The sequence below is a fragment of the Melospiza georgiana genome, chromosome 10, assembly GCF_028018845.1.
Source record: "Melospiza georgiana isolate bMelGeo1 chromosome 10, bMelGeo1.pri, whole genome shotgun sequence".
Classification (NCBI taxonomy): Eukaryota; Metazoa; Chordata; class Aves; order Passeriformes; family Passerellidae; genus Melospiza; species Melospiza georgiana.
Window position 1 is genome coordinate 218,449 of NC_080439.1, and position 22,978 is coordinate 241,426.

A 22,978-nucleotide genomic window follows, 5' to 3' on the forward strand; every position below is an offset into this window, starting at 1 on the left:
ATCAGGAAAGAAGGGGTAGGTCCTCTTCTAAATTATACTATTTGAGATTAAATTTTTCTTTACTCACAATGAGCTTCATACGGTACTGTCACTAACAGAAATGTTTCTTCTTATTGCAACTTAATTCTGTCTCATATAGATAAATTCCTGCAGTCATTTTGGGTTGATTGTTCCATGGATAGCTTCCATAATGTCAGTGGGATGTTCATCTGACAAAGATTACCATGAAGACATCTCAAGACTACAGGTATGAAACAAGTATTACATCTTACTGCTTTACATCTTAAATCCATTTTGCAAATATTCATGATTCTGTGAATTACTTTCTCCAGCAGACTGTCCTTCTTCCCCCCTAAGCTATCCAAGTCAAAATAAAAGGTTGACTGAAATGATGCAAGAAAAAAATACTGAAGAGTTCTGTTGATAACAGTATTTACATTTGCATCTACTCTAAACTTGCTTTCCCAATTTTCAGCAATATTTATTAAAGGAAGTATTATTTCAGGAGTATTCGAGCAAGTAAGGGCTTTTCTTCTAAGGTTATGGTTAGCATTTTTTGCAATGTTTGTCTTAAATCCAAACAATACTTCTTGTCTGCAGTCTCTTTTATGCAGTCAGTCAATCAATATAGTTTCAGCGCTGCCTGTTTTGGAGCCCCTGACAGAGGCTGACAGCGTTGGCCTCGCTGTCCGTGTTCTCTGCAATACCCGTCTGGGCAACTACGAGGCAGCCATTGACCAGCTGCTCACAAGGTGTCCTGGGGCAGCTGTGATCTACGCTCAGCATGAGCTGAAAGGTGACACTCAGGTGGGCTACTTTCAATACAGTATTCACTGTCATTTGGGGTTTTTCCCAAACTGAAATGCTCTGTGTACAGATGGACTCTGGATGGATCACATAGCCTAGCTTTCAGGCAAAGTAAATTGCTTAGCTTGCGTTCCACCTCTTCCTTGGTGTTTTAGTTCCTTAACCCAGTCCTCAGTAATTGTAATGGAATATTTTTTCCCTCCAGTTTCTTTTGCCACTTACTCTATTCACTGAGGTAAACTTGAAGCATAGTCTTTTTAGATGGTACAGTGCCTCAGAAAAAAGAATATGTTCTTTTTCTGCTGTAAATGAAAAGCTTATTTTTTCTCACTGACTATGTTCTGAATTGTTTGTCAATGTTTATAAAGTGAAATCTTAGTAGTAAGCTGACTGACAAGAGAACATGGTCCCTTGAATAAAATTGCACTAAGTATGTTCTTCCTGTGTTCTAGTGACATCTTCTGACCTTCTAGCAATCAGAATGGTACCAGTACACTAGTGGAAAGATTATATCTTTGTGTCCCATTTTCCCATTACACCTCTGTACAGTTTTAGCGTTGGAACTGAATTTATTCTAGTGTTCCAGGACTACAGGAAGTAGTCAATAGAAGTAATTTCCATTTCCCAGCACAGCAACTCAATCAATTGTATGGAGCTCTGCTGACCAGAGTCAGGAAATGTGATCTCTATCAGACAGGTGTACTAGAACTCTATTCAGAACCAGATTTGAGCTTTTTATTCAGATCTGGAAATTGTTTCTGTGATTGTTCCCACATTAGAGTAGAATGTGAGGTTGCTGTACTGCATCTGAACACAAGTGAAAGAAAATAGTTACCAGTTTTAAAGGAGGAAAGAAATCCCTTTCCTTCTCTCCATTCTTACCTACAAAATTGTGCACAAAACCTAATTTACTACTTCAGCTGTTGAAATGAGATACATCAGGTCAGGAGACAGAGCAATGCTATTCACCACTTTCCATTAAGCTGTTTTGAGAGAAAAAATTCTCTGACTGAATTGGTATTGCTAATTAGGTGACTGTTTTTGTCTTCTAAACTTTGTTCTATAGAGGTATGAGGGACACTCTATAAAGAGCAGAAAAAAGCTACACTGAAGATTGAAAAACACAACATATGCAAAATCACTGCATTTCTAAGCATTATATAAACGAATTACTGAGTTCATAATAACTGACCTGTATTTGTACACATCTGAGCTTAGTTCAGGTTATTTTTAGCAGGTCTTTCATACTCTTAATTTCAGTCCTTGTTCATTTATGCGTTTACTGTTGGATTTTGTGGATTAGGCTCTGTGGTGGAACAAGCTGCTTCCTGAACTTTGCAAGAGAACTAGACTTACTGGAAATGACTGCCCCGTTCTTATTTCATCACTCAAAGGTAAATCAACTGGTTGTGACTCAACTCTAGAAGGCTATGTTCATCAGCTAACATTCTTAATAACTGTTCAGACTAAGGACTACTGAGATGATAATTTGAAAAAAAAGGGGTCTTTTTCTTCAGTTAAAGCTAATGCAGTAGCAGTAGCAATAGCAGCCTATTTGGTCATTAGAGTTCTGCAATGTAGACAGTGTAGCCTCATAAAAATCAGGGCATTAATTTTGTATTGAAAACAGGTAAATTGTTGTAATCATACTCTTTCTGTATAGGTAAGGAATAGACAATTTAAAAAGCCTACTAAACAGAACTAATTCTGATTGTTTTTTTCTAGGCTAAATGACTATATCATTCTTAGGTAATAGGCTGTTAGTGATAACACAGGGGAGGCTTAAGTGTGTGTTGATGATTAGTTCATAAACTAAAGAAAACAGTATGTTAATACTAAAAGTAGAGAAATTCACCCTAGTAGTTCTGTAGTCCTATCATTACACATTTGTAAGAAATTAATAATATTGTGTATAGCTGAGGGGCCAGTGTGATTGTTTTGAGAAATTAGGAATATTAAATAAAGCACATATACCGTTCAAAGTATGCTATTGGAATGCCTGAGAAAAACAGCATTGTGGCGTTGCATTGTGCAGCACAGTTCTTGTAATGTCCTGGATTCTGGTGCCAGCAGTTTTTCTTTGATTTATTTTCATGCAGTAACTGTGTTGTAATTGCATAAGAACATACCATTACACAGCTTGGTCTGAGAAGCTTCTTGCAGAGCATCCAGTTTTACAGATAGTGTTGAATGAGGATACTAATAAGATTTCTAGGGCTTGCTTTGCATTTCATGCAAAACATGTGAAATACTAGATCAGACTTCATTAGTGTTAGTGCCATGTGTAGACCCGATGTGTCTTGTTAGATGGAGGCTTGTTTTTGATTCAAGTCATAATTTCAGTTTCCTTTTTAGATGTCCCATAGTTATGTTTGCGCACAAATGGCTATGTCTCAAATATCATTCCAGTTGCGATATTTAAATAATTTGATTATTTTAATTAATAATTACATTGTTAATGCTTTGGATTTTTTTCTTTGTTCCAAACTCAAAATACCTAAACAATATTTTCTCCCCTGCTCTGAGCAGAAACTTTATCAATTGTTGCAATGGAACTGGAGCTAAGGGATTTCCTCAGTCTTCTACCAGAAGATGGAACTGCAGCATTTTTTCTGCCACATCTTCTTCACTGCAGCCAGAGGAAGCTGCTGACCTAAAACAATGACCTGTGGACCTGCTGTCCACTCAGCTACAGTGTGGTGTAATAAAAAAGTAAATGAAACAACCAGTAGAACTCCTTATAAGGTACTGCAAGCCTCCCTTCATATACATCTTATGTCAACTGCAGAAGGACAGTTGTTTCCTGAGGCAAAGCATCTGTGTTGAAGCTAATTCTGGTGCCAAAGCAGCTAGGAAATAGACTCTGTAGTACAACTGAACTGTTTTCTAAACATTTACTACAGACGTACTAATAAAATGTGACAGTATGATGACTGATACCCCAAATTGTGCTGTTACTCAGGGTTATTTGCAAACTTTAAAAAAAGTTCATTTCATTAGCTCTTCTGTGTTCCTCATCTGCTAAATAACATGCATTAGCCATCACCTAGAATATGTTTCGCTTGCAAGATACTGTTTTCATTTACAGAAACATATATTTATAAGCTGTTACATTCATGTAGCTGTTTTAGTCTGTGGTTCTTTTCTTAGCCACGGCCATTATGCGAAATCTTCCAAACTGTGCAGAGATGAGTGGTCCAGAAGAATATTTTCCAAGAAATTAAGGTAGACTTTGGAGTATCACTGTGTTAAAATGCTTTCATCATTCTTGAGTGCCTGGCACACCTTTACGCTTGAACTGATTGAATAATCTTGGGAACAGAGACTGCGTGTCTAGAGGGAGAAAAATAGCTTTATTGTACATTTCATCAAAAGAACAGTCTGTGCATGCGGCCAGCAGAGTCCAAAATGAGCACAGGGGTTCAAGTATGTTCTGGACATTGTGAGTTAGATTTAAAAACAACTTTAAGATGCAATGAGGGTTACATTTCAATGCAGTCTAGATGGTTAATAATAAAAAAAATCTGATGTACCGCTGATCCAAGTTGAAAGTCTGTTTTTACATGTCTTCCTGTATACTCTTAAATGAGCTTTGTTATTGTCTGGACATCTGGCATAACATACTCTGTAACATACTCAGTTTTAGTGTTTATAAAATTGAATTAGGTTCTGTTTCATATTCCAGTGGTTTATCAAATAGAATTAGATTTTCTGTTTAACATTGCATTCTGTATTTTTTAGTATAGCTAAAATGTAAATCACATGGTTGTATATATATACATACATCACATATTTTGAATTATTTCTACTGTTCTCTTTCTCTCAATACCTGTTATGCTCTGTCTTTTGAGTACCGAAAAATGTTGGTTTTAAAATTGAATTAACTTTTTAGAAACAGTAACTTTTCTTCAAAATTCAAGTTTTTTCACTGGTGATATTGCCAGAGCAAGGTAATAGTGTCCGTAAAGCTACAACATGCCCTTGAGAAAGTAAACACTGTTTTAGTTTTTCAGTACTTCAGCTGTATGGGGATGATGAATTCATCTGTATTTATCAGTGTTGCTTGTTTTAACAAAGATTGAGATGAAGTCTGTCACTACTGGGTACAGAAATACTCTGTCTCATGAAGAATTCTTTTTAAATAAAAAAATCTGTCATGTAGATATCATGGATGGTAAGTTGAAGTAATAGTCAGTTATCATCCAGTCCTTTAACTACTTCATTTTCCTGAGCAGCGCTGAAGGAAGTATGACCAGGTTGCCTGCAACATCTTAGCTTCTAGACATGGAATACTGCTGGGTGCCTGAACTGGTTCTAAGTATGCTGGCCTGTCTGTGAGCCCCATTGTGCATCTTAAAACATAACAAATGTTACCAAGCTCGGTGCCTCTTACCTTCCTTTGGGAGCACGGTGTAGGTCGCTTCCATGCCTGCGTGGATGTGGTCGGTAACATGACAGTGCAACAGCCAGGTTCCAGGGTTCTCTGGGGTCATTTCCACAGTTTGAGATGTCCCAGGGAACAGATCAAAGACATCGGCCCGGTAAACCCCTGTTTGCTTCAAGACAAAAAGAAGCGACAGTTAAACTGTGTTAAGCACACGTTCTGTGTATCATTTCTGCTGAAACATCACTTTGTACATCCACTTCATGCTCCAAAGTTTAATAAACTAGCACCTAAGTGGAAATGAAGGAAAACTATAGCTTTTGTCTTACCACAGCCATGAAAAATTCACAGCTATCTTATTGAAATAATTTCTGAGGTTACCAGTGAGCGAATGCTGCTGGCAGATACTTTCTGGCTCCTGTATGTTGATCAAATACAGGTTTGAGGCATAAAACCCTTACGGTCAAAGTACAAGCCCTGCTTAATATTGCAAGATGACTTTTCACCACAGATAACAGTCCCTGATATTTGACTTACCTCTCATTCTTAACACAGCAAGAAAAAGACCTGATACCTTGTAGTCAAAGCTGTGGCCGTGGAAGTGTACTGTGTGAATGTCTATCTCATTGCCCATTCCCATCAGATACCAGCTGACATCATCTCCAACATGCATGGTCAGGCCGTGCAAATTTCCAAACACCTTTCCATTAATGGCTAAAAAGAAGGAAAGTAAGACAGAGAAAACAAATAAGATTTTGTGTATCATGTATTGTTATCTCTAATATAATACAGATTGAAAGATTTAAAAGCCAATGCCAAATAAAAGTAATGGCTTTGGAGGGTACATGATGAATGGTTGTGTTTATGTTCCCCATTAAACCAGAAAGAAAGACGTAATAAAGAAAATGTCTTTGCTGTACATCATTGCTAATGTTGCAGTTTTTAAAGAGCTGTGGGAATTGGAGGTCTTTATTTAAAGATCTGCAGTTCCTGTCAATCTTTGTAGAAGAGTAAGCTTTACAAAGACATGCTTTCAGGATTCACATAGACTTTCCAACATATCCAGAGCAATTGTTTGCTGACATCAAATCAGAACTTAAAATTTCATTTTTATTCTTTCTCTACTAAAACTTCAACATAATAATATACCAGGGGATTTTGTTGTTGGTAAGGGTTTTTTTAACTTGTGAAAAAAAAGTCATTCACTGGCATTAGCAGTGTTTTCAAAAAAAGTTTGAGTAAAGTTTTTCAGGCCTTCTGTCCTGGAACTGGAAATTCAAGGGGCTGAGAAAGTTGAATTTATATACATACACTTTCAAATACATAATTTTGTAGAATTTGCAGAGCTATATGAACTAAATTGGGAAACATACCATGCATTTTATTACTTTCAAGGAATCTCTCATCCTCTTTGTCAACAAGGTGTGGGTTGGTAGAATACATTTTAATGTTTTCATCCAAGTACCATGACTCATTTTCATCAAAAACCATAAAGAGAAGAGCAAACTGAACTTTCTTTTTAGTATGGAATGATGGCAGGTAATGTCTGTGACACACAATGAGTGTGCCTAGTAATCCACTATAAGTGTCCTGAAATGACAAATGAAAACCCACATAACTGGAAGATATAACTAAACAGAAGTACTTTCCATGACATGCAGGAATCCTTTTACTATCTTCACAGCTATCAGTATCTGGGAAGAAAAGAAGCCAATGTCAAAGAAAGTTATTTCTCCACTGTTACATGTTACGCAGAAATCAAGTTCAATGAAGACTACTTTATTTTCATCTCTTCTTATAAACATTTCTTCCATATTAATTTACTGGTCTTTTTTCAAACTATTTTTATAATTTTGAGCTTGATTTCCATTCAAAATATACTTGTTGACACTATTTGTATTTATTGAGACAATGGCAAGAATACATTCATTTCCATTAAAAATACTATGTTAAGCTAATTCATGTTTGGTAAAAAATGGCAGAGTTGTGTTTCATAGTTGCATTTCAGTTTTCCCCCAGATGACTGATAGATATTGAGCAAGCTATGAAGTGTTAGCTTTAAGAAGGGAATGTGAGATGATCTATACTAACAGCAGAACAACCAGGAAGAAAACCATGAATGTCTGTAGCACTGAATTTCTGCCCTGATGTTCTTTCAACTTGCCTTCAAGAAGCATATAAATTCAAAGGTATGGTAATAGGGGAAATACCTTAGCAGAGAAAGCAGAAAAGTTTTCAAACTCATCTACGTTGACTATATCTATGTTGGAGACACAAACAAAACTGATATCAATAATATACCTTAACGATGTCCACTGTTGAATGGTATGGCCACGCAATACAGTGTGAATCTCCTCTCCCAGGACTAGATCTCTCTGGGATTTTCCAAACATACATTGTTGTATCACCTGAATTAAATAAGTATCAATTAATTTTTGAAGTTTTCAATGTGCTGACCCAGGTGGTCATCATGAAGCAGATGTAATTTCCATTTACAGCTTATTATATTTGTCTTGAAGTTCCCCTTCCCTCCATTTACTGCGCTGGCTAGCTGATGGCCCCTTCTGCAGATCCATGATTCTTCCTGACAATGGTTTTGTGTGTGTGAGTGTGTCTGCACTGTCCTGTTCACCATACTTAACCATCGGTTGAATATTTTGTAAAGATCACAGAGGAAATTGAGAAGTAATGGCATAAGCTATGATTTCCCTATGGAGCCAAACCTGTTTGCTTTCATGAAAGGTGCAGTCTTTTTTTGTATCAAAAAATTACTGATCAGTCAAGGGCTAAGACACACAGAAATAATTATGAGGGGCATTTGAACTATAGAAATATTTGTCACAATCAGCATCAAAAATTTAAGAACTTGAGGCAAGACGAACAAAAATTATGTTTATCCTGCTTCTGGAAGCTTGCTAAAGCTTACCAGAAGTCTTGATGTTACCTGCTGGAAATAAAAAAGGGTGGTTTGATACCTGGGTTAGTCACAGCAACAACAGAACTGTCTGTTTTCACTCCATGGGCATGGATAGAATAAGGTCTTGATGCTAAGTTTTTAAAAAATATTATAATTTTATCTCCAGTGTTTGACACAAGCAGTGGCCCTGTTGGATTGAAAAGAAAGATTAACTTGGTTTTACAAAACATCAGAACAGACAGCCAGTTTGTTGTGTTCCAATTCACAACATTGGCTTATAAGTCAGATGAAAACTGTATAAAGAAAATGTTCATTATGACACGCCAACTTGAGATGTTAAATTTAGGCCTCTACATCTCAAGTTCTGAACACTTACTGTGTACCTGAAGTCAGTTTGGATGTTGCTGCCCAGTTTTATGCTGACTTAGAATCTCTGACCAAACAGCAAACCAAAAGGGTTTTTTTTTTTTCCTTGTAGAGCAAGCAATGCTATCTTGCAGGGAAAGCACTGCAGTAAAAGTAGCAGTTCCAAGTAGGTTTTCCATTTAGATTGAGGCAATTTTTTGTGGGTAGAACTGCCCTCAATATTATTCAAATAGTATCTTTTGATTTGTGTGACTGCATTTTTTGCATTTTTAAAACTGAACATGATGACTTTACCTTGAATTTCCAGGTGCTGCTGCTCCTTTGCTCTGTTTTTGGGAGTACTGAATGTCTGATCAGTGTACTCACGATATACTACCTTTTTGTACTTTGAGCCAATGAATTTGTCATCTTTATTTAAAAATGGATTGCCAGGGCTGCCAAAAGAAGAAAGAAATGCATTCCTTCATGTATTTTAGACCATCTTTTGCAGGTATGTCAATTAACTATCAAGCAAGAATCTGGCTCAAAAGAAATAGTAATCTCATAAACTGAAAGAGTAATCTCATAAACTGCAAGTATCTTCAACATGAAAACATTCTTGTTAAGCTGGGAGGTTCCCCTTTAGAAGGTTAAAAATCCCACTATAAATAGATCAAGTCTATGGTACTTGAAAAAATGCTGAGTGCTTGGCCTGGCAAATGCCACAAATTGCATGAAGACACACAGCAACTTGCACACTGAAAAACAGAGCCTTTGGCATCTTCAGTGTACGTTTGAAATGAAGCCTAAAACTTGTAAACCTGAACTGCATGGGGAGTGGACACAATATGGGGGGGAAAAGTCTAGTAACAGCATAGTCCATATTACTTGTGCTTAGAATTATGTCAGAGTCCACTGGTATACAGGGCAAAATATGTACTATCAAACTGAGGAAAAAAGAAGAAAATACAATTAAGTTAATAACAAAATACAGTTATAATCTGCTACTCAAGTTATTCAGGTAGAACACAGAAATTCATCATTCTTGTTTAGCCTTTTCTGCTAATTGGCATGAATTAGTTTATCCAATCAGTTCTCTCTCACTGAGATTCAAATACTGGAAATAAAACACCAAGACAACAAGCTTCATGATCAGTGAATTCATTCATGAATGTATCTTGTGTAAGCTCATGAAATTGAGAGGGGTCAAAGAACCTTACTCAGACTACAAATAAACATGAGACAAAGACCTTGTTTATCAGGACATAGTCATCATAGATAAAATGACAATGAACATTTTAAGCTTTCCACGTCAAGGACTACCAACATCAGTAAATAACGAATGCACATGCATTATCCAGGATCCATTAAAATCTACACCTGTCCCACAGAAGATCTGTGTGATTTCTCAAGCATTATGCTGTTTGGCTCAGTTACATGGCAGCACTGGGGAAGGAGAAATTCGAGTGAACCCAAAATATGTTTGTGAAAAGAAAGTGTGTCTAGAAATGTTTGGAAGAGGAAAAGTTTCAGAGGAGAAGTGAGTTGCTCCTTCACTTTTGTTTTGCATTTTTTTCCCTGTGTATATTCTGAAGTACCTTTCCTCATGGTATTGATGCCGCTCGAATTCCCATGTCCTGTTAGGAGAATAGTCCCATTCAACTTCCACTGCAGCAATGTAGTAAATCTTTTCATGCAAATACATAGATAAATCTACATTCCACCGGTGGCATTTTTTCACTTTGTACTTCTGTTTCATGCCCCCAGTGTAGTGGTCTGCTGTCAGGCAGGACACCTCAAAAACTCCTAGGGGTCATAAATGAAACAAAGACTTGAGGAGACCGAGACACAGATTATTGCTCATATAAGCAATATCTTAATATAATTATCTCATATAAGCAATGTCCAAAATCTTTGTGCAGCATGGCTACTTGTAGTAATAAAATTCAACATACAGAGGAGCTAGGAAAATCAAGGATTTAGCATTAAGAACATAAGTCCTTACAGTTTGCTGCCCTTCAAACACAACTGTGCATAGTTTTAGCACCAGGATCAATATACCACCTACTTAAAGCTTGTCTCTATGCACAAAGCATTCATAGGTAACAGTTTCTGCATTAGTAACAGGATTTTTAAATAAGACATTTACCTTCAGAATCAGGCTTCATAATAGCTGTAAGAACTGTATGTGGAAACAGATTTGCTGTATCCCTTCTTGTTCCTTTAGTTACAAATGTGTTTTCTGAGAAGTATATCCCATGGACATCAACTTCTGAACCCAAGCCCATCAAATGCCAGGAAACAACACTTCCTTTACACATCTCCAGACCAGGCTGATTTCCATACATATAACCATTAATGGCTATAGAAGATTTGAGAAAGCAAAAGCCACCTTGATTATTATACTACTTAATTCTGCAATAGAGATTAACTAATAAACACTTCAGATGTAATGTCATGCCTTAGACTGACTGAAATATCAATGATAAAAGACTTTTATCACATCAACAAAACTAAAGAATCAATTCAAGCAAAACAACTTTTAAACCACAGTGTTTAATTTTCAACAGTTTCCCTTTTCAATGTCCACAGCACATATCGCTACCTTGGCCAACTGGAAATTTCCCTGCTTTCTACTTGTCATGTATACAGGATGCATAAAAGATCCTGTTTTATACCCTGCAACACCCTGCAGGTGTAGAGTGGAGGCAATCAGAGGGGTTTTTTCATTTGAGTTACTAACCCTTTCTAGACAGCCCTTTGCAAAACTTTCAAATCCTGGGCTTCTCAGGTACTACTGAATGCTCAGCACCAAGAGTCTGTAAACAGGAATGGCCTGAGGGGAATTTTTTTCAAAATGTATAAAACAAATATGTTTAAAGATTAGGTCTTACTAGCAGAGTTAAGGCCTGAGGGTAAAAACGTCTCTTTCCCATGGAGCTTGAAAAACATTTCTGCAGTACTAAAACACGATCAGTGTGAAACTCAGTTCTGCCCTATTAAAGAAGCAAAGAGCCATCCTGAGGCAAAGTCTAGCTGGCTTTGGAGGGAAGGGATCCCTGCCCTCTGCCCAGCACTGCTGGGGCCGCACCTGCAGGGCTGTGCTGAGTGCTGGGCTCCCCGGTTCGGAAGACATGAACACACTGGACAGAGGGCAACAAAGGGCCACAAGGATGATGAAGAGACAAGGAACCATCTCTTCCTACAGGGAAAGGCTGAGGGAGCTGTGATGACCCTTCAGCCTGAAGAAGGGGCGGCTTGGGGGATCTCACCCACCTGTACAAACACCTTCAGGGAGAGCGCCAAGAGGATGGCCAGGCTCTTCCCAGTGGCACCCAGCGATAGGGACAGAAGCCCTGCTGACACTAACAGACACCAAATGACACACAGGAGATTCCCTCCAAAGATCAGGAAACGCTGTGAGGCTGACCAAGCACTGGCAGAGGCTGCCCAGAGAGATGGCAGAGTCTCCATCCTTGAAGGTATCCAAAAGTCATCAGGACATGGTCTTGGGCAAGTGGCTCTGGGTGGCCCTACTTGAGCAGGATGTTGGACCAGGTGATCTCCAGAGGTCCCATCCAGCCTCAATTTCACTGAAACTCTGTGAAAAACCTCCTTTCAACTACACCATCTGCAAAGCAGAGGTCGGTCTTGTCTTGCTGACTGGTTGCACTCATAGTGTTGCATACAGGCTGAAGACCCAATTCTTCTTTCTATCTGCTCAAAGTGGTACATAACCATGCTAAATCCTGAACTGTCATGCAACACTTTGAACAGCTGGCATTGTACTTTAAACTACCACATTTGGTTGAAACTGAATTGCACTGAAATGTTTGGGTTTTTTTCCCACTGGAAAGGAATGAAAGGTGTCTGCACTGTACAGCTTTCCTGCCTCAAACATGAAACCATTAAAGTAAAAACCTTACTGCAGAAATTAATATTTCACTAACTTATAATTTTCTTACAGTGCATTTTGTTAGACTCTTGGAAGTCTTCATCATCTTTGTCAATTTTATCAGGACTTAGTGTAAACATCAAAATATTATCATCCAAATACCAGCTCAGATTCTCATCAAATACTGTGGCAAGTAGAAAAAACTCCATGTTCACGTGTTTCTGTTGGGAAGAAATAGTAGAAGGGAAAGTAGAAATGAATGAACAGAAAATGTCACGGGGAAAACTCCTATGTTGTAATATTTTATGAGTACAAGTCACAAAATAGAGTAAATGCACACATTGATACTGCATTCTGATAATCTCAAAGCTCTGCAATTGCTGTATCTGGTAACTAAGTATCTACTGCTAATGTTCATTCTATCAGCAACGACCACCTCTGGAAGTGAGTTTGTATTTGAGCTTTAAAATCTCTACATTTTCCTAGAGATTCTCATCCTATCTGAGACTTGAATGCCAGTAGCAGCTCATGACAGTGGTGTTTTCACATAGCAGTGACTGTCTATCTGGAGCCATATTGAAAACCAACCCTACTTTATTCATGTTGTTTATTCCCCTTAGGACATTGGTGAAACTGTAATGTGGAGAGGAGGTGGTGCAGTCTGAGAAGAGAAAGCAGATTCAGCTGTGGCAATGCAAATGTTTCCACTTTTCTTCTTTGACTGACCTGTTTCCCAGAAGAAAGCAGAGCTCCTTTCCTGCACACTAGGAGAGGCCCCACAAGGCCAGAGCTGGTGTCTCTGACTGCATCCACAGCTGAGTAATAAAGCCAGGTTAAGCAGTCTGGGTCTTGGTCTGTGGGACCCACATCTTCTGGCACATCCCATTCATACGTAAATGTGGCGCCGGGACTCACATGAGAGGCTGGCGATTCAGTACCTATTGCAGAAATGAGGGTTGGGAATGATGTGAGTGCACATCCTTTCATTTCTCACCTGCAGCTCGGGGCAGGTGCCCAGCGGGCGGCTCACCGCTGCCGAAGCGCGCCCCGGCCCCGCGCCTGCGGACGCGCACGCCGTGCGGCTGGATGCTGAACGGGCGCCTGGCCTTGTTCCGGAAGGTCACCCTGATGCGCTCGCCCACTTCAGCCCTGATCACAGGTCCTGGAAAAGTGTACACGGTCTGATTATGGGATAGTTCTATCAAATGGTCACCCTGAATTTATGGCATGCAGTGGCTGGCTCCTTTTTCCCTTGCACGAGGAATGCCCCTGGGCCTCTGTGGCCACAGGCCAGGTCCCTGGCACGTGGCCTGAATCACACAACTGCCCAGCAGCAACCAATTCCAGTTCACTTGGAGGCCCAGTGACTTTCAGGACAGCTCCATCCCTTTGGAAAGCGATTTACAAACATTAGCACCAACCCATGCCAGGAGCAGCAAGGTTGTCAATAGAACTAGATCTGCCTAGCCTGGCCTTGGAATTAAGAGCCTGACCTTTGGAGACCATGGCATGCTCCTGCAGGGAAGCTGGGTACCGTGGCAGCGTTGCGTCAAGAGCTTCTTTACACCTTGGGGGAAACCACAGGCACTAGTGACTGCCGGAGGCAGCGAGAGCTAAGGGCTTCTCCTTGGAGGCTGGAGCACTGCTTACTAACCAGTGGAAGTGACTGTTCACTCTCATAAATCTTTGACACAAAAAAATTTTAGACTTTCTTACCTAGGAGTCCAAGGTGTGCTTCCTCTGCAAGCCTTTTTTTATGTTCAGTGAAAGAGCCATCTGTATATTCTTTGTAAATTGCTTTTTTGTAGGAGCCACCAATTCTTGTCTCACTTTGTTCAAAAAAGATGTGAGATTCACTGTGTAAAAGAAATTGCAAAAGATGCAAGCACTTCAACTCAAAATGCTCAGTTGTAAAAAAGCAGTCAGACCTCAATTCTGTTTTCAGAGCTATGGCATGCTGAGTTTGTCTTTTGGGTTTCTTTTCAGTGGTATGGTCACACACTTATATGCAGTGACTTAGAAGATGTGCAGGAATCCATTATCCTTCACTAACTTCTCATTAAGAAAAAGCCACTGTGCTGAGCTGCCCTTACAAAGCCAGTCTGCTTAGAGACTCATTAATGATGATTTCTAGTCAACGATTCATAATCTTGAATTTACTCTTCTTTTACTTAGAAGTTACAAAAATTAAACAGGAGCAGATAAAAATACCAAGAATATGTAATATCTATATAAAAAGTGAAAAGATTCACTCGACACTTCTACTCTTTCAGAAAGGACCTTTCAGTGTTTTCCAAGAACTTTTCAAACATTGGACTGTGCCGCATTGCTTGTGGAAGAGCAAGCAGATGAAAAACTTGAGGAATCAATGTATTCCATGTCTCCAGGTCATGAATACGTAAACACAGTGTAAAGGGCAAAGCTATCTCTTGCAATTTGTTTTCTATGTGAGATGCTGTTAGCCTGAGTTTCATCATCGATGGCTATGGTCATGATCTCCTGCTTTGTTCCATAACTCAGGATAATCAACCATCTTGAATAATAAGGAGTCATAGCCTATATATGACATAATAATTCACCTTAATCACAGTGAAACAACTAACATAGCAGCAAAATTTAAGGTCAGATTACAGGGAAAACAAATGACCTAATTTGGTCTGATATTTATTCTAGCACTAATACTTAAGCACAGATGAGGACAATGAGCAATTATGCTTAAAAGTCAGTTCTGCCATATGCTTACCTTATTTAGCATGCTTAAATAAATTCTTCTTGGAAAATGAAACTTCTTTAATTAGAGGCATTTACCTGTCAACAGTTAATTCTTGTCCTGTAAAATGGTTCACTGCAGATGGGCCATAATTCCAGATGATCTCTTCAGCAGCAAGGAAGTACTGTCTTATCTTTGTACTCTCACTGTGACCTGGTGTGGATTTCTTACAATCTTCTACTTTAAAAAGGGCCTGCATACCACCTGGGAAAAAAAGAGGTAGAGAAACCTGGGCAGAAGGAACTGCATTTTGTTTTCTCTTTCCCTGCGTCCAACAGCTCTTCTGTTCCCTGGACAATTCCCCCACCACTGATGGATGTGTAAATCACAAAATGGAAGATAAATGCTATAAAAGAAGGTGTGCCAGCTGAGCTAGGATATAGAAACACAGCCGTGGCATCCACAGCAGGCAGACAGGCGTGGTAAAGGGCATTCTGCTTGTAAAGCTGCCACTGGCATGGCAAAGAGGATTGGGGTAGAGTGGACACGGTGCTGTCCATGAACCATCCAGCCAAGGTCTGACCGTCCTCTATCTAAATATAAACAACTTACTTGTGGAACTCCCAAGTCTGCATCCTAAGGGAAGCAGTTAGCAAATCTGATTGCTGAAGACATGAATAATATAGTGAAGAGAGCCCTTTTACAGCTACAAATCAGGCCAATTTTCAGGGCTTATATCTTGGCTAGAATGCCTCAGCCATATCAGGATACTGCTTGATCTGATAAAGCTTGGAACCTCTGTGTCTTTGAATCTGTAGGTTACACACTTTTTATTTTGGACTTTTCAAATCCTGGAGAATGATTTTCAGTTCTGTGTTCTTTCCCGCTTCTGTGATAAATCACTTTGCTCACAGGAATATAGATCATTCAAAAGCCTGGAATTAGCTTCTAAGTATTTAATATGGCTATTAAAACTGAAAACACAGGACAATGCAGAGAAGCAAAAAGAACATCTCTGCTTATTCATGAATGCACTTTCCAGAACATGTCTTTGTCAGCAGGCAAGTTAGCCTGCCTGTTCTGTGCCCCTTTTCAAAGATGGAATGAGCCCCAACTTTCCTGTTGGCAAACAGAAAATTGTGGTTAGTTATCTCCAGCAGGGGACAAACACCATGCTGTTTTTTTGTCCAAGAGCGAGGCCTGCAAAAATGCAGTTGGGCTAAGTGCTGCCAGCTGCTGCTGATGTCCATTAGGGAAAAGAATCCCTTGATTCCCATGGATACAGGCTCAAACCCATCTAATGCACTTGTAGGCGTTTCAATTACTCTGAGAGTTTTTTTTTACCTAGAGGAGAATATTGCCTGGCATATCACCAGGTCAAGAGCCCTGCAAAAGTGACTCAGTAAACTCTTAAGGTAAAAAATTCTGATCACTGAAACTTGTACGGTACCTTGGATGTGGTCATTCACTTGGCAGCTGAGCAGCCATTCCCCAGGGCTCCTCGGGACCATGACAGCATCAACGAATGTGGCCGGGAAGAGGCTGATGGTGTCAACTCGATGATGCCTTTCTATTAAAGTCTGTCCATGAAAGTAGGCTGAATGGATATCAGCTTCATTACCCATGCCAAAAAGATGCCATTTTATCTTATCTTCCACACACATTGTGAGGTTTGGGAGGTATCCATACATGTATCCATTGATTGCTAAAATAAATGTAATTTATTACAGTTAATTTCACAGACCTTAGGAGGTTTTCTTCAAATGCAGGTATCATACAACCATTGCTCTATTCTTCAAAATAGAAAGAGCTTCAAAAGCAAGCTCCACACTTTTGAAAATCACTGCCAGTACCAGACACATGCTTCCTCTACATAGCTATGATTCTGGAATATGTGCCAGAGCCAGAGGTATCTTATTTGTTTACACTAACAGTAAGAACTGCTTTTCTAAACTATGAAATTATAGTACAGAGCTCAGAAATAAGAAACAGAACAAAGTAACACAACTCTGTTTACACTGCCTGGGAAAATTACACTGGCAAAGATCTTCATGGCCCTAAGAATTTTATATCACAACTCCAAAGATTTGATTGTACAATACTTGCCATCACTTTTAAATTTTAAAATTTTTATTTAAAAGAATCTGTTTTAATCCTCTAAGAAATATTTCTGATTAAAAAAAAAATTCTACAATTCATCTTTAAAAGAGACAAGACAGAAAAATATTACTTCACGAGATCAGTGACAAGCAACATTGATATAACGTTCTCTCACAGTGCATTTTATTGCTTTCCTGGAAGTCCTCATCATCTTTGTCCACTTTGGAAGGCTCAAAACAGTATGTTCTGATATTGTCCTCTAGGTACCAACTGAGATTTTCATCCACCACAGAAAACATAAGGATAAATTCAGCATCAAAGTGTTGATCAGTGTCCCCATTCATTGTATCTGAAAAACAAAAGGGTACATTCAAAATCTTGGTAACTAACATTAATATTTTTGTCAGTTTTAACTCTAGTCTCAGTAGGGCTGGACCCTGTTTACTTCATGTTTTGACACTTTCCTTGAGCATGACTGTATACATAAACTTATAGACACACTTAAGAAGCAAAATATCCCTTTTGATAGATTCTATAAAATTACTGAGAATAAATATTGCATGTTAATCTCTTTCTTATATTAGTATTTACAATTCCTTGCACATTGCTAGCATAGCACATCTCACTCATATGGATTTGTGAACAAAGCATTCTGCAAATTATATTCACTCTCATACACAAAATCAGACTACTTCCTACACTATTGAAGGCAGCTGATTGAGAAGACCAAAATCAGTTATTTCAAAATAAATTGTAATCTTCTCCTCTTCCAGGAAATTTTTTCACTGATATTTATCAATAATAATTACCAATCACCTTGCATATGTATTTATTTACTCACTTATTTATTTATGGTTTACCTTTCCTGCAAATTATTAAAGGCCCAACAAGCCCTGAGGCAACATCTCTGGGAGCATCTATGTGGGAGTGGTAAGCCCTGGTTATGCAGTCTGCATCTGCTTCAGCTGGACCTTGATCCTCTGTCACATCCCAGGTGTAAGTGTACTGCCCGCCCGGCTCGACAGCATCATCTCGCTTTTGCAGATCTTTGGTGGTGTCGGGATAAAAGGCACCTGAAGAATTCCGCACAGTCACCATTAGCACAACACACTCACAACGGGGTGTTAGGATGGCACCTGCCATGTGAAAGTTGATTACATGCTGCAGTAAAAATGGACTGAACATCCGAACACAGGTTAAAACCCCACAACTTTTAAATCAGATGAGTAGATGTTTTCTTTCTCGTTAGGAATCTTTTCATTGGCTTTTGAAGTTCATAGGAGTACTTCAATTAATGGCCCATTAAAGTTAGTCCCTAATTTATTTGGAGAGGAATATGTGCTTCCTGTAAAAAAGAGAATAATTCAAATATTTGTAAAACATTTGTTAAATATTAATCTTGGAAACTGTTCTAAAACATTGGATATGCCCTGAAGGAATATAGGTGTTGCTGGAATGATAGCAACAGAAAAAATTCTGAAAAGGGTATGTACTGCTACATAATACACTGTTTTGATCTGACAGAGTGTGTCACATGCTAGTTATAGTGAAAACAAATTACTAAGCAGTATCTGTTTACCCATTTTAAGAAATTCTTGTGTATCTTATATACGATATACATAAATTTAGTGTTAAGAATTTGGAGCAGTACATTATTATTGTTAACAATGTCTTCCTCACAGCATCAAATTTTTATATATCCTCCATACCTCAATCTCTTATATACCTTTACACCTTTATCTTGGTTGAAACACAAATATTCTTATTTCAGGTAAAATGTTGATCTAAAATTGCCTCCTTCACAAATTCCACTTTTGGCTTTGTATTTTACTCTTGAAAATTTCTCAAACTTGGCTCCTATTTTAAATTGATTGTGTCCTAATTTAAATCTCTTTTTACTTGACCAGTCTTCTCTCTGATAGAAGAATACCACTTACACTCAAAGGGACGATTAACTTTTGATAAATTCTGGTCCAGAATGGAATCAAGCTTACCTTCATTTTCTTTTGTGTATCTTACACCATGGGGATGCAGTGTGTAGTTTCTGGAAGCAAAGTTTTTCAAGTGAATAGTAATGGAATCTCCAACTTCTCCCTTAATTATAGGACCTAAAAAACCCAGCCAGGAAGGTTTTTCAACTATCACATCATATAAATGATTAGTATACTGAATGTAGATAGCCTTCTTGTAAGTATTTCCTATCCTGTGTGGTCCTCTTTTCAGAAAGACTTCAGCCTGCCTGTAAAGAAAATACATAAATGCATCTGTCATGTGGTTTTTAATTAATAGTCTCAAATAAAGACGAGGTAATTGCAGCACTGTGCACAACTACATGCAAGTCTTGTGGTGAAATAAGTTAATACTGCCCAAAAATGCAAAGCATTTTCTACTTTCTACAAGGTGGAGTATTGTTTGAGCACATGGGGAAGGAATTGTAGGTGCCTTGGCAAGTGCAGGTCAGAAGTGCAATTAAAATGCCAGACCGGAGCTCCACTTGGAGAGAAAAGGCTCAGTTACTATAATTCTGAGTACATGAGGCTCTTGAGCTGCAACCCAAATTGAACATGTATGGTACGGCTCTTCTTGGACCATTTAAACAGCTGCCATTTAGTTGTAGAGTATTCCTCCTGCACTGTTTTTCCCTGCCCCCATAAACACCAATCTCTACACAAGCACACCTTTAAAAAGCGTCCAGGTGGAGAAGGAGAATCAGAGCAGCTGAAACTGAAAAGTACAATACGAAGGACGGCTCCATTGCAGGCATACAACCACGGAGAACCTGAAATTAACGTGGCACGCAGCATGCCAGCACAGACCAGGGGAAAGCAGCGAAAGCGCAGGGAGCAGCAGTGGCTTGCTGTATCACAACACAGCTCTGCCATGCCCAGACAGCACGCCTGCTTCCACCCCCAGGCAGAGTTACTAGCCTGCTGAACCCCTGGCAGTGTCTTACAGCTCGCAAAGTTTGTGAGTGGGAAAAATGAAAAGCTAACTGCTTCATCTCACCTGACTGAGTGGCAGGTTATGGCTGAGGCTCTCACTAAAGGAAACAAACCACAGGAAATCTTGCAATCCCTCATCCACAGATTAAATGAGAACTGCATTTTTGAGATTTCTGACTTTCTAATTTCTGATTTCTCTCATCATTGTTTTTGCTTTGATACAGTCCTATATAATTTTTAAGGCACTGAAAAAAGAGAAGAAATGAACAGTTTTCCTCTCTGAAATATTTTTCTGATGCCTTTTATATCTGGATTTTCTTCATTGATTATTCAGACCTCAGAATGCTTCCCTCCTCCTCACCCTACAAATCTTCAGCCTACTCACTGCTCTCACTCTACACAGGACCCTCTTTTGCCTCGTAATGAGCAACCCAGCTCCTCCACTGCGGGTGAAATACCCAGCTGTGCTTCTGCACCAGTGAAAACCATCCCTGCCGACAGTGAATAGCTAAAAAGAAAACCTGTGCTCAGTAGGAAAGTTTCAAATTTATAATTTGTTTTTAAATTTGTCAGTTCTGCATTTAAAAACAAAAACCATCTCTTCAGCACTAGCACCTTAGACATTCAAAATTAAACACCATTAGACATTCAGGGTCTTATTCTAGTCTCTACTGAGTAAATATTTCATTACAACAAGTTCACACTCTACTGCATATTCCAAGGCTTTGAATTAGCACAGCATTGGAATGCAATTCTCAAGCAAGCCAGGAAAAAAAAATCAAAATTCCCATATATGTTTGACAGAAAATCCACTGACACCAAGACTCATTTCACTGCCTTCACCAAGTTTTCAGTACAGCCCTGGTGACTAAGCCAGATGAAGTTGTAAAATAGAACTCAACACTGCTTTACTTACTCTTCTTCTGCAAAAAGCTGCCCAGAGATGGCATTGGCATTGCCCGGTGCGTAGTTCCAGACAGTCTCTCTGATGCCAATGTAGTACTCCCGGTTCACTGCCCCAGCGTGGCAACAGCAAGAAACCAGCAAGCAGATCAGGAGAAATAGCTTCATTTTGCATTCATGGACCTTGAGGAAAACGTGAAATAAAAAACACAGGATGGACACATGCAATTTCCTTTTATATGCTCCTATCTCTGCTACTCCCCATATCCTTAACTCCCCCTCCCTGCTCCTGTTTGCTTTTGTGAAAACAATAAAAACAATTGCACAATGTCTCTGTGTGTCAAGAGCAAACAAAAGATTCTGGTAACTTCATCAGTTCAGAAAAGCAAAGAAATTTTTTCTGTTTCTGCCAACCGACAATCACACAAAATAGCATTCAGATTGTTGTAGAGTGCAAATCTTGCCAGTGAATTGAAAGCAGATTTAAATGGATTTACAGACTTGGGAATTCTTTAAAAATGTCATCTGTGCTCTGAGCACTGACACAATTATACTCATTCTAAACTAAAATTACAAGTTTCCATTGTATGACAACTTAAAATTATCTGTAATAAGCAGGATATCCTTTGCAGCTATTTTAATACTGGGCAGAAAAATTACGATTATTTTGGATAGAAGACTAATATTCAGAATATAACTAAAATATAGCAGTTTTACCTTAATGACATAAAAATCTAAGTCTTGTTCACCAGGACTATGGTATAAGATAATTCACAAATTTTAATCACTATTCCTATCAGTCACTGTCAGAATATTTCATTTCTTCATATTTCTACACATCTGGATTAAATGAAAGATTCTACTTCTCTCTAAATGACAAAGCCAAAGCTGAGATTTTGAAATCTGCCCAAATCTATGATGAAATTCTGGAGTTTCACAGGTTGATGTCACATGATCAAAATTATTTCTGTAGGGATTTTTTTCCTTTGCCACAGATCAAGATAAGTAGAGCAGTGTAAAGACCAGCCTATTGGGGTTGCAAATACCCCAACTGTAAATTAGGTGAGGTAAAAATGAGAAAGCTTTTACCTCCTATTAAAATACTTTAATTCAAAGTCATTCCTTCATAAATCAGTTGTTCATGAGTATGTAGGTTTTTGATATATTTTTGTTCAGATTTCCATTTGATTGAGGAAGAGACAAAACAACACCAGCAATACCCTTGAAATCTCCACATTTATTTGAGGGTAAAAGTATATGCTTTACTTTGCCTCACACCTCCAAATATTCTAAATTTCTCTTCCTTGATTTCCAAAAGAACTGAATGGGTTTTTTTATGTAAAAATATAACAAAAACTTCTGACAATATTTTCCACTCCTGCTTTTAATCGCACCTCCCCCAAACTTTCAGATTATCTGTATGCCTAAACACACTCATCTTATTCTTAAGGAGTTCAAAAGTACCTCAGTTTCTGAAGTCTCTATTATCTTCAGAAGGTGTCTGAAAAGCAGAAACTTCTCTCAGGACCTAAATAAAAAGACCCTATTTAATTCGTTAAATTATGGGTGTGCAGTTTGGTGTCATTAACACTCCTTAATTGTTCTAAACCATAGTACCTAATTTCTCATATTGAGGATGCTGAAATACTCGGACTGTTTTTGAAATCCCCAAAATTGCATTGAAAAGATAAAGGAAATATTTTACTTCCAAAATTTTCCTTGAAAGAAAAGAATAAATAAACCCCCAAATGGAATATTCTGACAAAATGTCACATATGATATATGATATGATATGCATATCAAATATACATATATCATTCATAAGATCACACAGAGAGGCTGAATCGAACCCCCACCATTTCACAATCCTTGCATTTGAATGATGTGTGTCTGTTGCCTGCTGCCCATGCTGCTGCTCTGGTTGCCTGTAAACCCCTGCAGTTAAACACCATTTAAAGAGCTGGTGCAGCTTCAT

General features: G+C 38.6%; 2 protein-coding genes across 4 annotated transcripts in view; one reads left to right on the top strand and one right to left on the bottom strand.

Moving 5' to 3' along the window:
* Window positions 1–4,965, top strand: part of HPS3 (HPS3 biogenesis of lysosomal organelles complex 2 subunit 1) — a 20,410-nt gene extending 15,445 nt beyond the window's left edge. For all 3 annotated transcript variants that reach the window (XM_058030774.1, XM_058030776.1, XM_058030775.1), the window contains 4 exons: window positions 140–247; window positions 601–807; window positions 2,111–2,201; window positions 3,337–4,965. In XM_058030774.1, coding sequence (XP_057886757.1) covers window positions 140–247; window positions 601–807; window positions 2,111–2,201; window positions 3,337–3,464 — 534 coding nt within the window. In that variant the 3' untranslated portion in view covers window positions 3,465–4,965. The remainder of the gene's footprint in view (window positions 1–139; window positions 248–600; window positions 808–2,110; window positions 2,202–3,336) is intronic.
* Window positions 3,688–21,171, bottom strand: CP (ceruloplasmin). Its single transcript, XM_058030777.1, has 19 exons — window positions 21,017–21,171; window positions 19,153–19,397; window positions 18,019–18,231; window positions 17,334–17,507; window positions 16,509–16,763; window positions 15,157–15,322; window positions 14,065–14,204; window positions 13,379–13,510; window positions 13,075–13,286; window positions 12,419–12,569; window positions 10,603–10,815; window positions 10,052–10,259; window positions 8,769–8,908; window positions 8,167–8,295; window positions 7,493–7,599; window positions 6,565–6,781; window positions 5,766–5,905; window positions 5,201–5,363; window positions 3,688–4,140 (listed from the first exon to the last, which is right to left on the bottom strand). Exons 1-19 carry the CDS (start codon window positions 21,169–21,171, stop codon window positions 4,070–4,072), a joined length of 3,231 nt encoding a protein of 1,076 aa, XP_057886760.1. The 3' UTR covers window positions 3,688–4,069.
* Window positions 21,172–22,978: the final 1,807 nt, after the last annotated feature.